This window comes from Oncorhynchus masou, chromosome 32 (genome assembly GCF_036934945.1).
Source record: "Oncorhynchus masou masou isolate Uvic2021 chromosome 32, UVic_Omas_1.1, whole genome shotgun sequence".
Classification (NCBI taxonomy): Eukaryota; Metazoa; Chordata; class Actinopteri; order Salmoniformes; family Salmonidae; genus Oncorhynchus; species Oncorhynchus masou.
In genome coordinates this window covers 94224786-94238974 of record NC_088243.1, presented here as the reverse complement: position 1 = coordinate 94238974, position 14189 = coordinate 94224786, and the positions used below count along the sequence as shown (strand labels likewise).

The following is a 14189-nucleotide window of genomic DNA, read 5'->3' as shown; positions in this document are numbered from 1 at the left end:
TGTGATGAAAGAAATCAAAGCTGAAATAAATCATTCTCTCTACTATTATTCTGACATTTCACATTCTTAAAATAAAGTAGTGATCCTAACTGACCTAAAACAGAGAATTTTTACTGGGATTAAATGTCAGTAATTGTGAAAAACTGAGTTTAAATGTATTTGGTTAATGTATGTAAATATCTGACTTCAACTGTATATAACATAGATTCAGAGGGAAGATTTGACAATCTTGTGATTTACTACAATCACAGACTGGATCACTTGCAGTCTGTTTCCACGAGGAAAACACCTCACACTGAATACACTGTATATGCACATATACATTATACACTATCTATACAAAGGTATGACACCCCTTCAAATTAGTGGATTGAGCTATTTCAGCCACACCCGTTGCTGACAGGTGTATAAAATCGAACACACAGCCATGCAATCTCCATAGACACACATTGGCAGTAGAATCTCCTTACTGAAAAGCTCTGCACCGTCGTTGGATGCCACCTTTGCAACAACATTACATTACATTACATTTAAGTCATTTAGCAGACGCTCTTATCCAGAGCGACTTACAAATTGGTGAATTCACCTTCTGACATCCAGTGGAACAGCCACTTTACAATAGTGCATCTAAATCATTTAAGGGGGGGGGGGTGAGAAGGATTACTTATCCTATCCTAGGTATTCCTTGAAGAGGTGGGGTTTCAGGTGTCTCCGGAAGGTGGTGATTGACTCCGCTGTCCTGGCGTCGTGAGGGAGTTTGTTCCACCATTGGGGGGCCAGAGCAGCGAACAGTTTTGACTGGGCTGAGCAAGTCAGTTCGTAGAATTTCTTCCCTACTAGAGCTTCTCTGGTCAATTGTTAGTGCTGTTATTGTAAAGTAGAAACATCTAGGAGCAACAACGGCTCAGCCATAAAGTGGTAGACCACACAAGCTCACAGAACGAGACCACCGAGTGCTGAAGCACGTAGCGCATAAAAATAGTCTGTCCTCGGTTGCAACACTCACTTCCGTGTTCCAAACTGCCTCTGGAAGCAACGTCAGCACAATAACTGCTCGTCGGGAGCTTCATGAAATGGGTTTCCGTGGCCGAGCAGCCGCACACAGGCCTAAGATCACCATGCTCAATGTCAAGTGTTGACTGGAGTGGTGTAAAGCTTGCCGCCATTGGACTCTGCAGCAGTGGAAACGCGTTATCTGGAGTGATGAATCACGCTTCACCATTTGGCAGTTTGACAAACTAATCTGGGTTTAGCAGATGGAACGCTACCTGCCCCAATGCATAGTGCCAACTGTAAAGTTTGGTGGAGGAGACATAATGGTCTGGGGTTGTTTTTCATGTTTCGGGCCCCTTAGTTCCAGTGAAGGTAAATCTTAACGCTACAGCATACCATGACATTCTAGACGATTCTGTGCTTCCTACTTTGTGGCAACAGTTTGGGGAAGGCCCTTTCCTGTTTCAGCATGACAATGCCTCTGTGTACAAAGCCAGGTCCATACAGAAATGGTTTGTCAAGATCGGTGTGGAAGAACAGGACTGGCCTGCACAGAGCCCTGACCTCAACACCATCAAACACCTTTGGGATGAATTGGAACGCCGACTGCGAGCCAGGCCTAATCACCCCCAACATCAGTGACCGACCTCACTAATGCTCTTGTGGCTGAATAGAAGCAAGTCCCCGCAGCAGTTTCAGCATCTAGTGGAAAACCTTCCCAGAAGAGTGGAGGCTGTTATTATAGCAAAGGGGGGACCAACTCCATATTAATGGCCATGATTTTGGAATGAGATGTTGGACGTGCAGGTGTCCACATACTTTCGGTAGTGTAGTGTATTGAATGCACTCACCAACTTTCTGGAAGGCCTCTCTGAGCTCCTCCATCTCATCTTTAGGTATCTTTCCCGCCATCTTTAGTTTCTACCAGAGAAACACTATCTCTTCTGATCACACTGAGTCTGGAGAGCAGGAGAGAGGGAGAGAGAAAATGAGAGAAGAGAGAGGGGGGATGATGAAAGGAAAAGACAGCGAGTGTACAATGTAAAACACCATATTATGCATGCAGAGCAGAATTAGGCCGATACCCGCTAATTATCAAAATCCAGAAAAGAGACGTTCAATTCTGAAACCACTTAAAAGAAAGCTATTCCCAAACCTTCCATAACAAAGCCATCACCTACAGAGAGATGAACCTAGAGAAGAGTCCCCTAAGCAAGCTGGTCCTGGGGCTCTGTTCACAAACACAAACACACCCCACAGAGCCCCAGGACAGCAACACAACTAGACCCAAACAAATCATGAGAAAAATAAACTATAATTACTTGACACAATTATTAATTAACAAAAACACTGAGTAAACTAGAATGCTATTTGGCCCTAAACAGAGAGTACACAGTGGAAGAATACCTGACCACTGTGACTGACCCAAAATTAAGGAAAGCTTTGACTATGTACAGACTCAGTGAGCATAGCCTTGCTATTGAGAAAGGCCGCCGTAGGCAGACCTGGCTCTCAAGAGAAGACAGGCTATGTGCTCACTGCCCACAAAATGAGGTGGAAACTGAGCTGCACTTCCTAACTTCCTGCCAGATGTATGACCATATTAGAGACACATATTTCCCTCAGATTACACAGACACACAAAGAATTAAAAGATAAACTCACATATCTATTTGGTGAAATACCACAGTCAATCATTACAGCAAGATTTGTGACCTGTTGCCACAAGAAAAGTGAAAACCTATATTTATGTTTATTTATCTTCCCTTTTGTACTTTTAACTATTTGCACATCATTACAACACTGTATATATATATATATATATATATATATATAATTACATTTGAAATGTCTTTATTCTTTTGGAGCTTTTGTGAGCGTAAAGTAAACAAAATTTGTGTACAGAATATGAGAGACATTTTTGTGCGTATAGAACATTTCGGGGATCTTTTGTTTCAGCTCATAAAACACGGCATAAAACTGGGCCGTTTTTTGTATTTTGGGAACATATCTTCTGTGATGGCCTCACAATGTTCTCACCAAAATGCTCCCTACAACCTAATGAAACATCTGGGAACCTTTAAAGAACAGATTAAATGTGTTGTAGGAACGTTCTTGCAGCATCAGGCGAATGTTTTGTACGTGTTATGAGAACATTTGCCACTACCTAACAAATGTTCTGGGAACTTGCTGGGAAAACTTTACTTGTAGATTGTGTAATTACATTACCTGGAAACTTAATGAGAACTTTTGGGGAACGTTCGTTCTGTGGTGATTGTTACCGAAGTTGTACACAACATTGTAATCAATGTTTGGAGAACATTTCAAGGATATTTAATGAAAAAACGTTTTATTTTATTTTATATTATATTTTGTAATCAAAAACATTCTCTGAATGATGCTATCATCCTAATGTTAAATAAAACCCTAATGGGAATGTTAGATAACGTTCTGGGAATGTTCCCGGTTTGCTGGGATATCTCTGACTGTTCCTTCACTCTGACATCTTACTGAGACAGGAGGTGAGAGTGGAGCGAAGTCTGCTTGGAGGACCTGTGGTTTAAGGTGTAGTGGCTAGGAAATAGGATGTAGTGGCTAGTAAATAGGATGTAGTGGCTAGGAAATAGGATGTAGTGGCTAGGAAATAGGATGTAGTGACTAGGAAATAGGGTGTAGTGGCTAGGAAATAGGATGTAGTGGCTAGTAAATAGGATGTAGTGGCTAGGAAATAGGATGTAGTGACTAGGAAATAGGGTGCAGTCGCTAGGAAATAGGGTGTAGTGTCTAGGAAATAGGGTGTAGTGGCTCTGAAATAGGGTGTAGTGGCTAGGAAATAGGGTGTAGTGGAAGGAAATAGGGTGTAGTGGCAGGAAATAGGGTGTAGTGGCTAGGAAATAGGGTGTAGTGGCTATGAAATAGGATGTAGTGGCTAGGAAGTAGGGTGTAGTGGCTAGGAAATAGGGTGTAGTGGCAGGAAATAGGGTGTAGTGGCTAGGAAATAGGGTGTAGTGTCTAGGAAATAGGATGTAGTGGCTAGGAAATAGGGTGTAGTGCCTATATTGTAGGAATTAGGGGTTGATTTGGAACTCAGCATATCTCTACTGCCTGTTTCAGAGCTCAGGGCTGTGCTGGGTGAGATGCAGAGATTCCTGGGTCTCGGGTTACAAACCAAAACACCAGATCACCTGCAGAATCAGTCATTAGAGGGGGGTAGGGGCTGCAGCAGAACAGACAGCAAAACAAGCAGGTTCGATTTAGATTCATAGAAACTTTTCTGAGATGAGAGAAGGGGGTTGTCCTAAGGAGAAACACATGTGTTAACTTTCACCTCATACAGCTGGGAACACAGCACATTGTCCAGTGTTCATTTTTCAGAGTAACTGTGGTTATGAGGTTGGTTGGACGTACTGCCAAATTCTCTAAAACTACGTTGGAGGCGGCTTTTGGTAGAGAAATTAACATTCAACAGCTCTGGTGGACATTACTGCAGTCAGCATGTCAATTGCACGCTCCCGCAAAACTTGAGACATCTGTGGCATTGTGTTGTGACAAAACTGCACATTTTAGAGTGGCCTTTTATTGCCCCCAGCACAAGGTGCACCTGTGTAATGATAATGCTGTTTAATCAGCCTCTTGATATGCCACACCTGTCAGGTGGATGGATTATCTTGGAAAATAAGAAATGCTCACTAACACCGAGGTAAACAAATTTGAGAGATATAAAACCTTTGTTCATATGGAACATTTCTGGGATCTTTTATTTCAGCTCATGCAACATGGGACCAACACTTTACATGTTGAGTTTATATTTGTGTTCAGTATATGTAAATTATTTTCATAAAGTGACATTTTAATGATAGCATTCAACCATATAATAATTTGGTAAACGCCACAGGCCTTTAAAAATGAAAGAATTCAACAACCATGTCTCTGTCACTAACAAATACAGTCATGGGTGGTGACTCTACAATTCAGTTGAAAAGAAATGGAAATATGGCACCACAGTGTTACAACACCAAATGACTTCCAGTACAGTGTATGTGTTTAACACTAATAGGAGGAAACTCTAGACCAAAACTACTGTTGCATTGTATTAACCCCTTCCACAGCCTTTATGTTTTCAACATACTTGATACACACGATTATATTTTGCATGTTCAACTATACAGTGATAAAAACTGAAAAACATCTTCAAGGCCATCAGACTGTGAAATAATCATCACTAACTCAGAGAGGCTGCTGCCATACAGACTTTAAATCATTGGCCACTTTAATAAATGGAACACTAGTCACTTTAATAATATTTATCCTGCATTACTCATCTCATATGTATTCTATACTATCTATTTCATCTTAAACTATGTCACTCCGACATTTTTATTTAAGCACGTCAGTAAAGAACAAATTGTTATTTTACAATGACAACCTACCGAGGAACAGTGAGTTAACTGCCTTGTTCAGGGGCAGAACAACAGACATTTACCTTGTCAGTTCGGGGATTTGATCCAGCAACCTTTCAGTTACTGGCCTAATGCTCTAACCACTGGGCTACCCCACATCGCTCATCCATATATTTATATGTATATATTCTTATTCCATTATTTTACTTAGATTTGAGTGTATTAGGTAGTTGTTGGGGAATTGTTAGATTACTTGTTAGATATTACTGCACTGTCGGAACTAGAAGCACAAGCATTTTGCTCGCATTAACATCTGCTAACCATGTGTATGTGACCATTAACATCTGCTAACCATGTGTATGTTACCAATAACATCTGCTAACCATGTGTATGTGACCAATAACATCTGCTAACCATGTGTATGTGACCAATAACATCTGCTAACCATGTGTATGTGACCATTAACATCTGCTAACCGTGTGTATGTGACCAATAACATCTGCTGACCATGTGTATGTTACCAATAACATCTGCTAACCATGTGTATGTTACCAATAACATCTGCTAACCATGTGTATGTGACCATTAACATCTGCTAACCATGTGACCATTAACATCTGCTAACCATGTGTATGTTACCAATAACATCTGCTAACCATGTGTATGTTACCAATAACATCTGCTAACCATGTGTATGTTACCAATAACATCTGCTAACCATGTGTATGTGACCAATAACATCTGCTAACCATGTGTATGTGACCAATAACATCTGCTAACCATGTGTATGTTACCAATAACATCTGCTAACCATGTGTATGTTACCAATAACATCTGCTAACCATGTGTATGTGACCAATAACATCTGGTTTGACCATATCCTCCAATGGGATTTCAACAAGTTCTTGGCTCATTGCATTCCATGTCTGTGTCAATTACCAGTTCATCAGACTATTCTCTCATCATTGATTTCATTTACTTATTTAAGCAATTTGAGATGTTTCTGTGAAGTTATCTAATGTTGGGGAGGCATGTTACTTCTTAATCACTATGATAAATAAAATGGTTTTCTTGAGTGTACTTTTAAAAGAGATTTACTTTGAAGTGCAAAAATCAGTCACCGAGCCAGACATAGAGGATATTAGGAAGATTGGAATGCTGTGAACCAACAGGTTGTGAGTTCAAATCCCACGTGAGGACATGTTGAATATTAATTACTGTGTAAATGAACAATGTCAACGTGAGTTAAATATGTACTGTCGGTTAAAAATATTAGATGCTAAAAGCACTGTGTTTGTAACTAATTCCACAGCCTTTTTTAAAAAGTAAGATACGATAATTTCTAGTTGAATGAACATATGAGACAATTTGAGCAAAACACATCCTTTAAGTTGACTGAATTTCTTCAAACATTGCAGCTAAATGTTGAACAACTAAAAAAGTTGAGAAAAACAACAACAAAAAAGTGCTGTGGAACCAGTTACTGAATCATATTTAGTTGAAACAACGCGATGTTCTTGTTTAAAGTGTGGATCGAAAGCGCACTGTGAGAGTTACACCATAACGTTACATGTCAATAAACAGGCACGTGTAATGTAGTGCTACTTTAACACTCAACATGTAACCATATAATCAACTACTTTATACACTCTGTAGAGTGTGGCCAAGTCATCTAGTATTATGGTATTATAGTATTAAGTATTATAGTACTATAGTATTAAGTATTATAGCATTCAAATAGTATAGTATTACGTATTATAGTATTATAGTATTAATTATTATAGTATTAAGTATTTTAGGATTATAGTATTAAAATATTATAGGATTATAGTATTAAGTATTATAGTATTACGTATTATAGTATTCAAATAGTATAGTATTAAGTATTATAGTATTATAGTATTAATTATTATAGTATTAAGTATTATAGTATCATAGTATTAAAATATTATAGTATTAAAATATTTTAGGATTATAGTATTAAAATATTATAGGATTATAGTATTAAGTATTATAGTATTAAGTATTATAGTATTAAAATATTTTAGCATTATAGTATTAAAATATTATAGTATTATAGTATTATAGTATTATAGTATTAAAATAGTATAGTATTAAGTATTATAGTATCATAGTATTATAGTATTATGGTATTAAAATATTATGGTATTAAAATATTATAGTATCATAGTATTAAAATATTATAGTATTAAAATATTATAGTATTAAGTATTACAGTATTAAAACAGTATAGTATTATAGTATTCAAATATTATACTATTATAGTATTAAACTATTATAGTATTATAGAATTTAAATATTATAATATTATAGTATTAAAATATTATAGTATTATAGTATTAACGTATTATAGTATTATAATATTAAAGTATTATAGTATTAAGTATTAAATTATGAATGTATTACAGTATTATAGTATCAAAGTATTATAGTATTAAAGTATTAAAGCATTATAGTATTAAGTATTAAAGTATTATAGTATTAAAGTGTTATAGTATTAACTATTTAAGGGTTGATTTAAAGGGATAATTTGGGATTGTGGCAATAAGGCCCTTTACCTACTTAGAGTCAGTTGTACTTGTGGATACCATGTGTTTATCTACCTAGAGTCAGATGAACTTGTGGATACCATGTGTTTATCTACCTAGAGTCAGGTGAACTTGTGGATACCATGTGTTTATCTACCTAGAGTCAGGTGAACTTGTGGAATCCACGTGTTTATCTACTTAGAGTCAGATGAACTTGTGGATACCATGTGTTTATCTACCTAGAGTCAGTTGTACTTGTGGATACCACGTGTTTATCTACCTAGAGTCAGTTGTACATGTGGATACCATGTGTTTATCTACCTAGAGTCAGGTGAACTTGTGGATACCACGTGTATGTCTCTGTGTGTAATTCGATGGATGTTGCTAACTAGCGTAAGCTCAATAACTGGAAGTCTATGGGTATCTGCTAGCGTAGTAACTGGGGATTTGTGAAACGTCCTCTTCAGCCTGAAGGGTCCCACTTGCGTCGCCTCATCACCTGGCTATTGAGGTGGTGCGGTCGGCTAAGACACTTCAAGGAGGACGGTCCTGAGCAGTAGTGTAAAGTACTTCAGTAAAATACTTTAAAGAACTACGTCATTTTTCTGGGTATCTGGCCTTTACTTCACTATTTATATTTTTGACAACTTTTACTTTCCCTTCACTACATTCCTGAAGAAAACATTGTACTTTTGACTCCATATATTTTCCTTGACACCCAAAAGTACCTGTTACATTTTGAATGCTTAGCAGGACAGGAAAATGGTCCAATTCACACACAATCAAGAGCACATCCCTGGTCATCCCTACTGCCTCTGATCTGGAGGACTCACTAAACAGAGAACATCACTGGTCATCCCTACTGCCTCTGATCTGGTGGACTCATTAAACAGAACATCCCTGGTCATCCCTACTGCCTCTGATCTGGAGGACTCACTAAACAGAGAACATCCCTGGTCATCCCTACTGCCTCTGATCTGGAGGACTCACTAAACAGAGAACATCACTGGTCATCCCTACTGCCTCTGATCTGGTGGACTCACTAAACAGAGAACATCCCTGGTCATCCCTACTGCCTCTGATCTGGAGGACTCACTGGTCATCCCTACTGCCTCTGATCTGGAGGACTCACTAAACAGAGAACATCCCTGGTCATCCCTACTGCCTCTGATCTGGAGGACTCACTAAACAGAGAACATCCCTGGTCATCCCTACTACCTCTGATCTGGAGGACTCACTAAACAGAGAACATCCCTGGTCATCCCTACTGCCTCTGATCTGGTGGACTCACTAAACAGAGAACATCCCTGGTCATCCCTACTGCCTCTGATCTGGTGGACTCACTAAACAGAGAACATCCCTGGTCATCCCTACTGCCTCTAACCTGGAGGCCTCACTAAACAGAGCACATCCCTGGTCATCCCTACTGCCTCTGATCTGGTGGACTCACTAAACAGAGAACATCCCTGGTCATCCCTACTGCCTCTAACCTGGAGGACTCACTAAACAGAGAACATCCCTGGTCATCCCTACTGCCTCTGATCTGGTGGACTCACTAAACAGAGAACATCCCTGGTCATCCCTACTGCCTCTAACCTGGAGGACTCACTAAACAGAGAACATCCCTGGTCATCCCTACTGCCTCTGATCTGGTGGACTCACTAAACAGAGAACATCCCTGGTCATCCCTACTGCCTCTGACCTGGAGGACTCACTAAACAGAGAACATCCCTGGTCATCCCTACTGCCTCTGATCTGGAGGACTCATTAAACACAAATGATTTGTTTGTAAATGATGTCGGAGTGTTGGAGTGTCCCTGGATTTCAGTGAAGTAAAAAAACAAGAAAATGGTGCTGTCTGGTTTGCTTAATATAGGGATTTTTTAATATTATTTATACTTTTACTTTTGATACTTAAGTATATTTTAAACCAACTACTTTTAGACTTTTACTCAAGTAGAATTATACTGGGTGACTTTTACTTGAGTCATTTTCTATGAAGGTATCTTTACTTTTACTACAGTATGACAGTTGGGTACTTCTTCCACCACTGGTCCCGAGGTCGCGCCAGGTATGGGCTGAACCAGGGGGAAGTGATGCTCACTAAGCAAGCAGCATGACTTCATTTAAACTAGCTGATAGAGAGAACATCCCAATAGACTTCCAGTCCTTATGAAATTAACTCCTTCAAACTTCAAACTGGACACAAAGACATACAAATTCTATCCACAAGTCCATTTGACTCTGGGGAAGTAGATAAAGGGACTCATTGCCAAAATCCTGAAGTATCCCTTTAAACACTGCAAAATGTGTAAAACTGTGTAGAGATTGGCAGCAGTCCAACATCCCCTAGAACATCAAGTTCTCTCGGAGAAGGGTTACGGTTAGGAACGCGTCCTTGGTTCTGCTGACTCACCGGCTGTCTGTTTCAGGAGCAGCTGTAGTAGCAGGCTGGATCCCTTAGAGGGAACACTCACACACATCCACATACACCCACAGACAGACACAACCAAGTTGCAGCCAGAGGGGTTGAGTTGCATCACAACCAAATTCAGGCTTTTTTACTGAAGAATGTTTTCATTTCATATGATTGTGTTTTACTTTTCATGTGTAAGCGGTGTATAATAGTAATGCATCTAATGAATGAATAACCAGGGAGATGCCCTCGCTCTGAAAGGTGCCAAGAGAAATACATTTAGCTGTAGGTCATGTCTCCTTGATCATTGTTTTCCAAACTGGGAATGTTTTGGCTTTAGGCTATATTTCACTAACCAGGAAAGAATGGACAATGGGCACTAATGATAAAAATAAAACAGAGAGAGAGAGAGACAGAGAGAGAGGAAGACAGAGAGAGACAGAGAGAGAGAGTAAGGGAGAGAGAGAGAGTAAGGGAGAGACGGAGAGAGAGAGAGAGAGAGTGAGATAGACAGAGAGAGACAGAGAGAGAGTAAGGGAGAGACGGAGAGAGAGAGAGATAGAGTAAGGGAGAGAGAGAGAGTAAGGGAGAGACGGAGAGAGAGAGAGAGAGAGAGAGAGAGAGTGAGATAGACAGAGAGAGACAGAGAGAGTAAGGGAGAGACGGAGAGAGTGAGAGAGAGAGAGACAGACAGAGTAAGGGAGAGAGAGAGAGAGAGTAAGGGAGAGAGAGAGTAAGGGAGAGACGGAGAGAGAGAGAGAGAGAGAGAGAGAGAGTAAGGGAGAGAGAGAGAGAGAGAGTGAGGGAGAGAGACAGAGAGAGACAGAGAGAGTAAGGGAGAGAGAGAGTAAGCGAGTGAGAGAGTAAGGGAGAGACGGAGAGAGAGAGGGAGAGACGGAGAGAGAGAGAGAGAGAGAGAGAGAGAGAGAGAGAGAGAGAGAGAGTAAGGGAGAGAGAGAGAGACAGTGAGGGAGAGAGGGAGAGAGAGTAGGGGAGCATATGACTGCTCCTCATGGCAGAGCATCCACAGACAATACGTCATTCATTCCACACATTGTCATTGACCACGCGCTGTCCTCCCTGTCTGTCCTGCAGACGGATCATATCCTTCTCTCTCTGTAGGCTAGAATACAGACTGACACGCTGCCTGCCGAGCAACTGAACATCTGCTGTTACGGCTGTTATGTCTAATGTAATGTTGTGTATCATCGAGCCCTTTGTTGGTGAAACAACACACGTTTTTATGAAACACACGGTTTTATGAAACAACACACGGGTTTATGAAAGTTATGATGGGATATAAGAACCGTGCAAGGACAAGTCACTTAGTTCCATGGGATCCCAGGATTGGGGAAGCAGGAAGGAACAATTATTTCTACTGGATGGTACAATTGTGTCCACAACATGTTAACACACACACGCCTAATTTGTAATAACCTAACCTTGATATGCTACACTGGTAAACTGTAAACTAAAATACCAAAGTAATAACGCGATGTCCTGGACAGTGGACAATAAGGTTCATTTTGTGTAACTTCGGATTTTCCTTAACAATATGTATTCTTTAGCCTACATTCGGGGTAATGGAAGATTGCGTGTCTAGTTTAGCCTACCGTTGAAAGCAAATCGAGAGAATGAATGCTGGCAACTCAGATTACACCTTCAAACAGATACCCTAACCAAACTCAACATTAGTGAGTTGGATATATCCTTCAGTCAATAGAATAGAATAAATCAGTCACTTACTTTCTCTCCACCAATGTGTCAATCAGGATGCCTGTCGTTCTGCACCGCTGCCTGTTGCCCTGCACTGCAACCACATCCCTGGTCTCACTCCCTGCTCCCGGTCCGCCCACTGCTGCCCCGCCCACTCCTCCGCCTATTGGCCAGCCTCCATGGGACCAATTCAAATTCAATTCAAAGTGCTTCATTGTCATGGGAAACGGGTTTACATTGGCAAAGTAAGTGAAATAAAAGTGAGAAGACACATCAACAAAAACGATTCGAATTAAACAGTAAATATTGCACTCAAAAAGATAAAGACATTTCCGGTGCCTTGTCTCTCAGATTGTTCACATCCTTGTGGAAGTTACCTATGGTGTTGATGTTTAGGCCAAGGTAGGTGTCATTTTTGGTGTGGCCTAGGGCAACGGTGTCTAGATGGAGTTTGTATTTGTTGTCTTGGCTACTGGACCTTTTTAGGAACACCATTATTTTAGTCTTGAGTCAGGACCCAAGTCTGACAGAATCTGTGCAGAGCTACAGTGCCTTCAGAAAGCATTCATACCCTTTGATTTATTCCACATTTTGTTTAGTCACAGCCTAAACTCAAAATTAATTAAATATATATTTATTTTTTTATCTCACCCATCAAGGACATCAAAGACAACAGCCACCCGAGCCACTGCCTGTTCACCCCGCTATCCTCCAGAAGGCGAGGTCAGTACAGGTGCATCAAAGCTGGGATCGAGAGACTGAAAAACAGCTTCTGTCTCAAGGCCATCAGACTGTTAAACAGCCACCACTAACATTGAGAGGCTGCTGCAAACATACTGACTCATCTCTAGCCAATTTAATAATGAAAAATTTATGTAATAAATGTATCACTAGCCACTTTAAACAATGCCACTTTATATCATGTTTACATACCCCACATTACTCATCTCATATGTATATACTGTACTCTATACCATCTACTGCATCTTGCCTATTCCGTTCTGTACCATCACGCATTCATATATTTTTAGGTACATATTCTCATTAATTCCTTTACACTTGTGTGTATAAGGTAGTTGTTGTGAAATTGTTAGGTTAGATTACTCGTTGATATTAGATATTTGATGTTAGATATTACTGCTTCGTCAGAACTAGAAGCACAAGCATTTCGCTACGCTTGCATTAACATCTGCTAACCATGTGAATGTGGCAAATCAAATTTGATATGATTTGATTGATGAGGTGCATTTCAATTAAAACCTCTTAAGGATTTGCCCCTTTTTTTCAATTTTTGCCTAAAATCTAACTGTCACGCCTTGGTCTTAGTATTTTGTGTTTTTAGTTAATTAGTTGGTCAAGCCAGGGTGTGACATGGGTTTATGTTATTGTGTTGTCGTATTGGGTTTTTTGTAGGCATTGGGATTGTGGTTGATTAGGGGTGTGTTTAGTTTAGGTTTGGCTGCCTGAGGCGGTTCTCAATCAGAGTCAGGTGATTCTTGTTGTCTCTGATAGGGAACCGTATTTAGGTAGCCTGGGTTTCACTGTGTATTTCGTGGGTGATTGTTCCTGTCTCTGTGTAGTTTCACCAGATAGGCTGTAATTAGGTTTCACGTTCCGTTTTGTTGTTATTTATTTATATCAGTTATTTCATGTACCGCGATTCATTCATTAAAAAACATGAGTAACCGACACGCTGCATTTCGGTCCGACTCTCTTTCGACAAACGAAGAACGCCGTTACACTAACTGTTTGTAGCTCAGGACCTGAAGCAAGGATATGCATATTATTGATACCATTTGAAAGGAAACACTTTGAAGTTTGTGGAAAAGTGAAAGGAACATAGGAGAATATAACACATTAGATTTGGTTAAAGATAATACAAAGAAAAAAACAACTGTTTCTATTTTATTTTTGTGTACCAGCATCTTTGAAATGCAAAAGAAAGGCCATAATGTATTATTCCAGCCCAGGTGCAATTTAGATTTTGTCCTCTAGATGGTAATAGTGTATGTGCAACATTTTAGACTGATCCAATGAACCATTGCATTTCTGTTCAAAATGTTGTATCAAGACTGCCCAAATGTGCCTAATTGATTTATTAATAATTTTTCAAGTT

The 14189-nt window shown here is 39.7% G+C and overlaps 1 protein-coding gene across 1 annotated transcript in view; it reads right to left on the bottom strand.

The window, feature by feature from the left end:
• The window catches only part of LOC135526817 (plastin-3-like), a 109540-nt gene extending 97340 nt beyond the window's left edge, over nt 1–12200 (bottom strand). Inside the window, exons 1-2 of the mRNA XM_064955491.1 lie at nt 12104–12200; nt 1845–1952 (exon numbers count right to left, since the gene is read on the bottom strand). Of these exons, the coding sequence (XP_064811563.1) occupies nt 1845–1905 (61 nt within the window). The 5' untranslated portion in view covers nt 1906–1952; nt 12104–12200. The remainder of the gene's footprint in view (nt 1–1844; nt 1953–12103) is intronic.
• Between the last annotated feature and the right edge of the window lie 1989 nt (nt 12201–14189).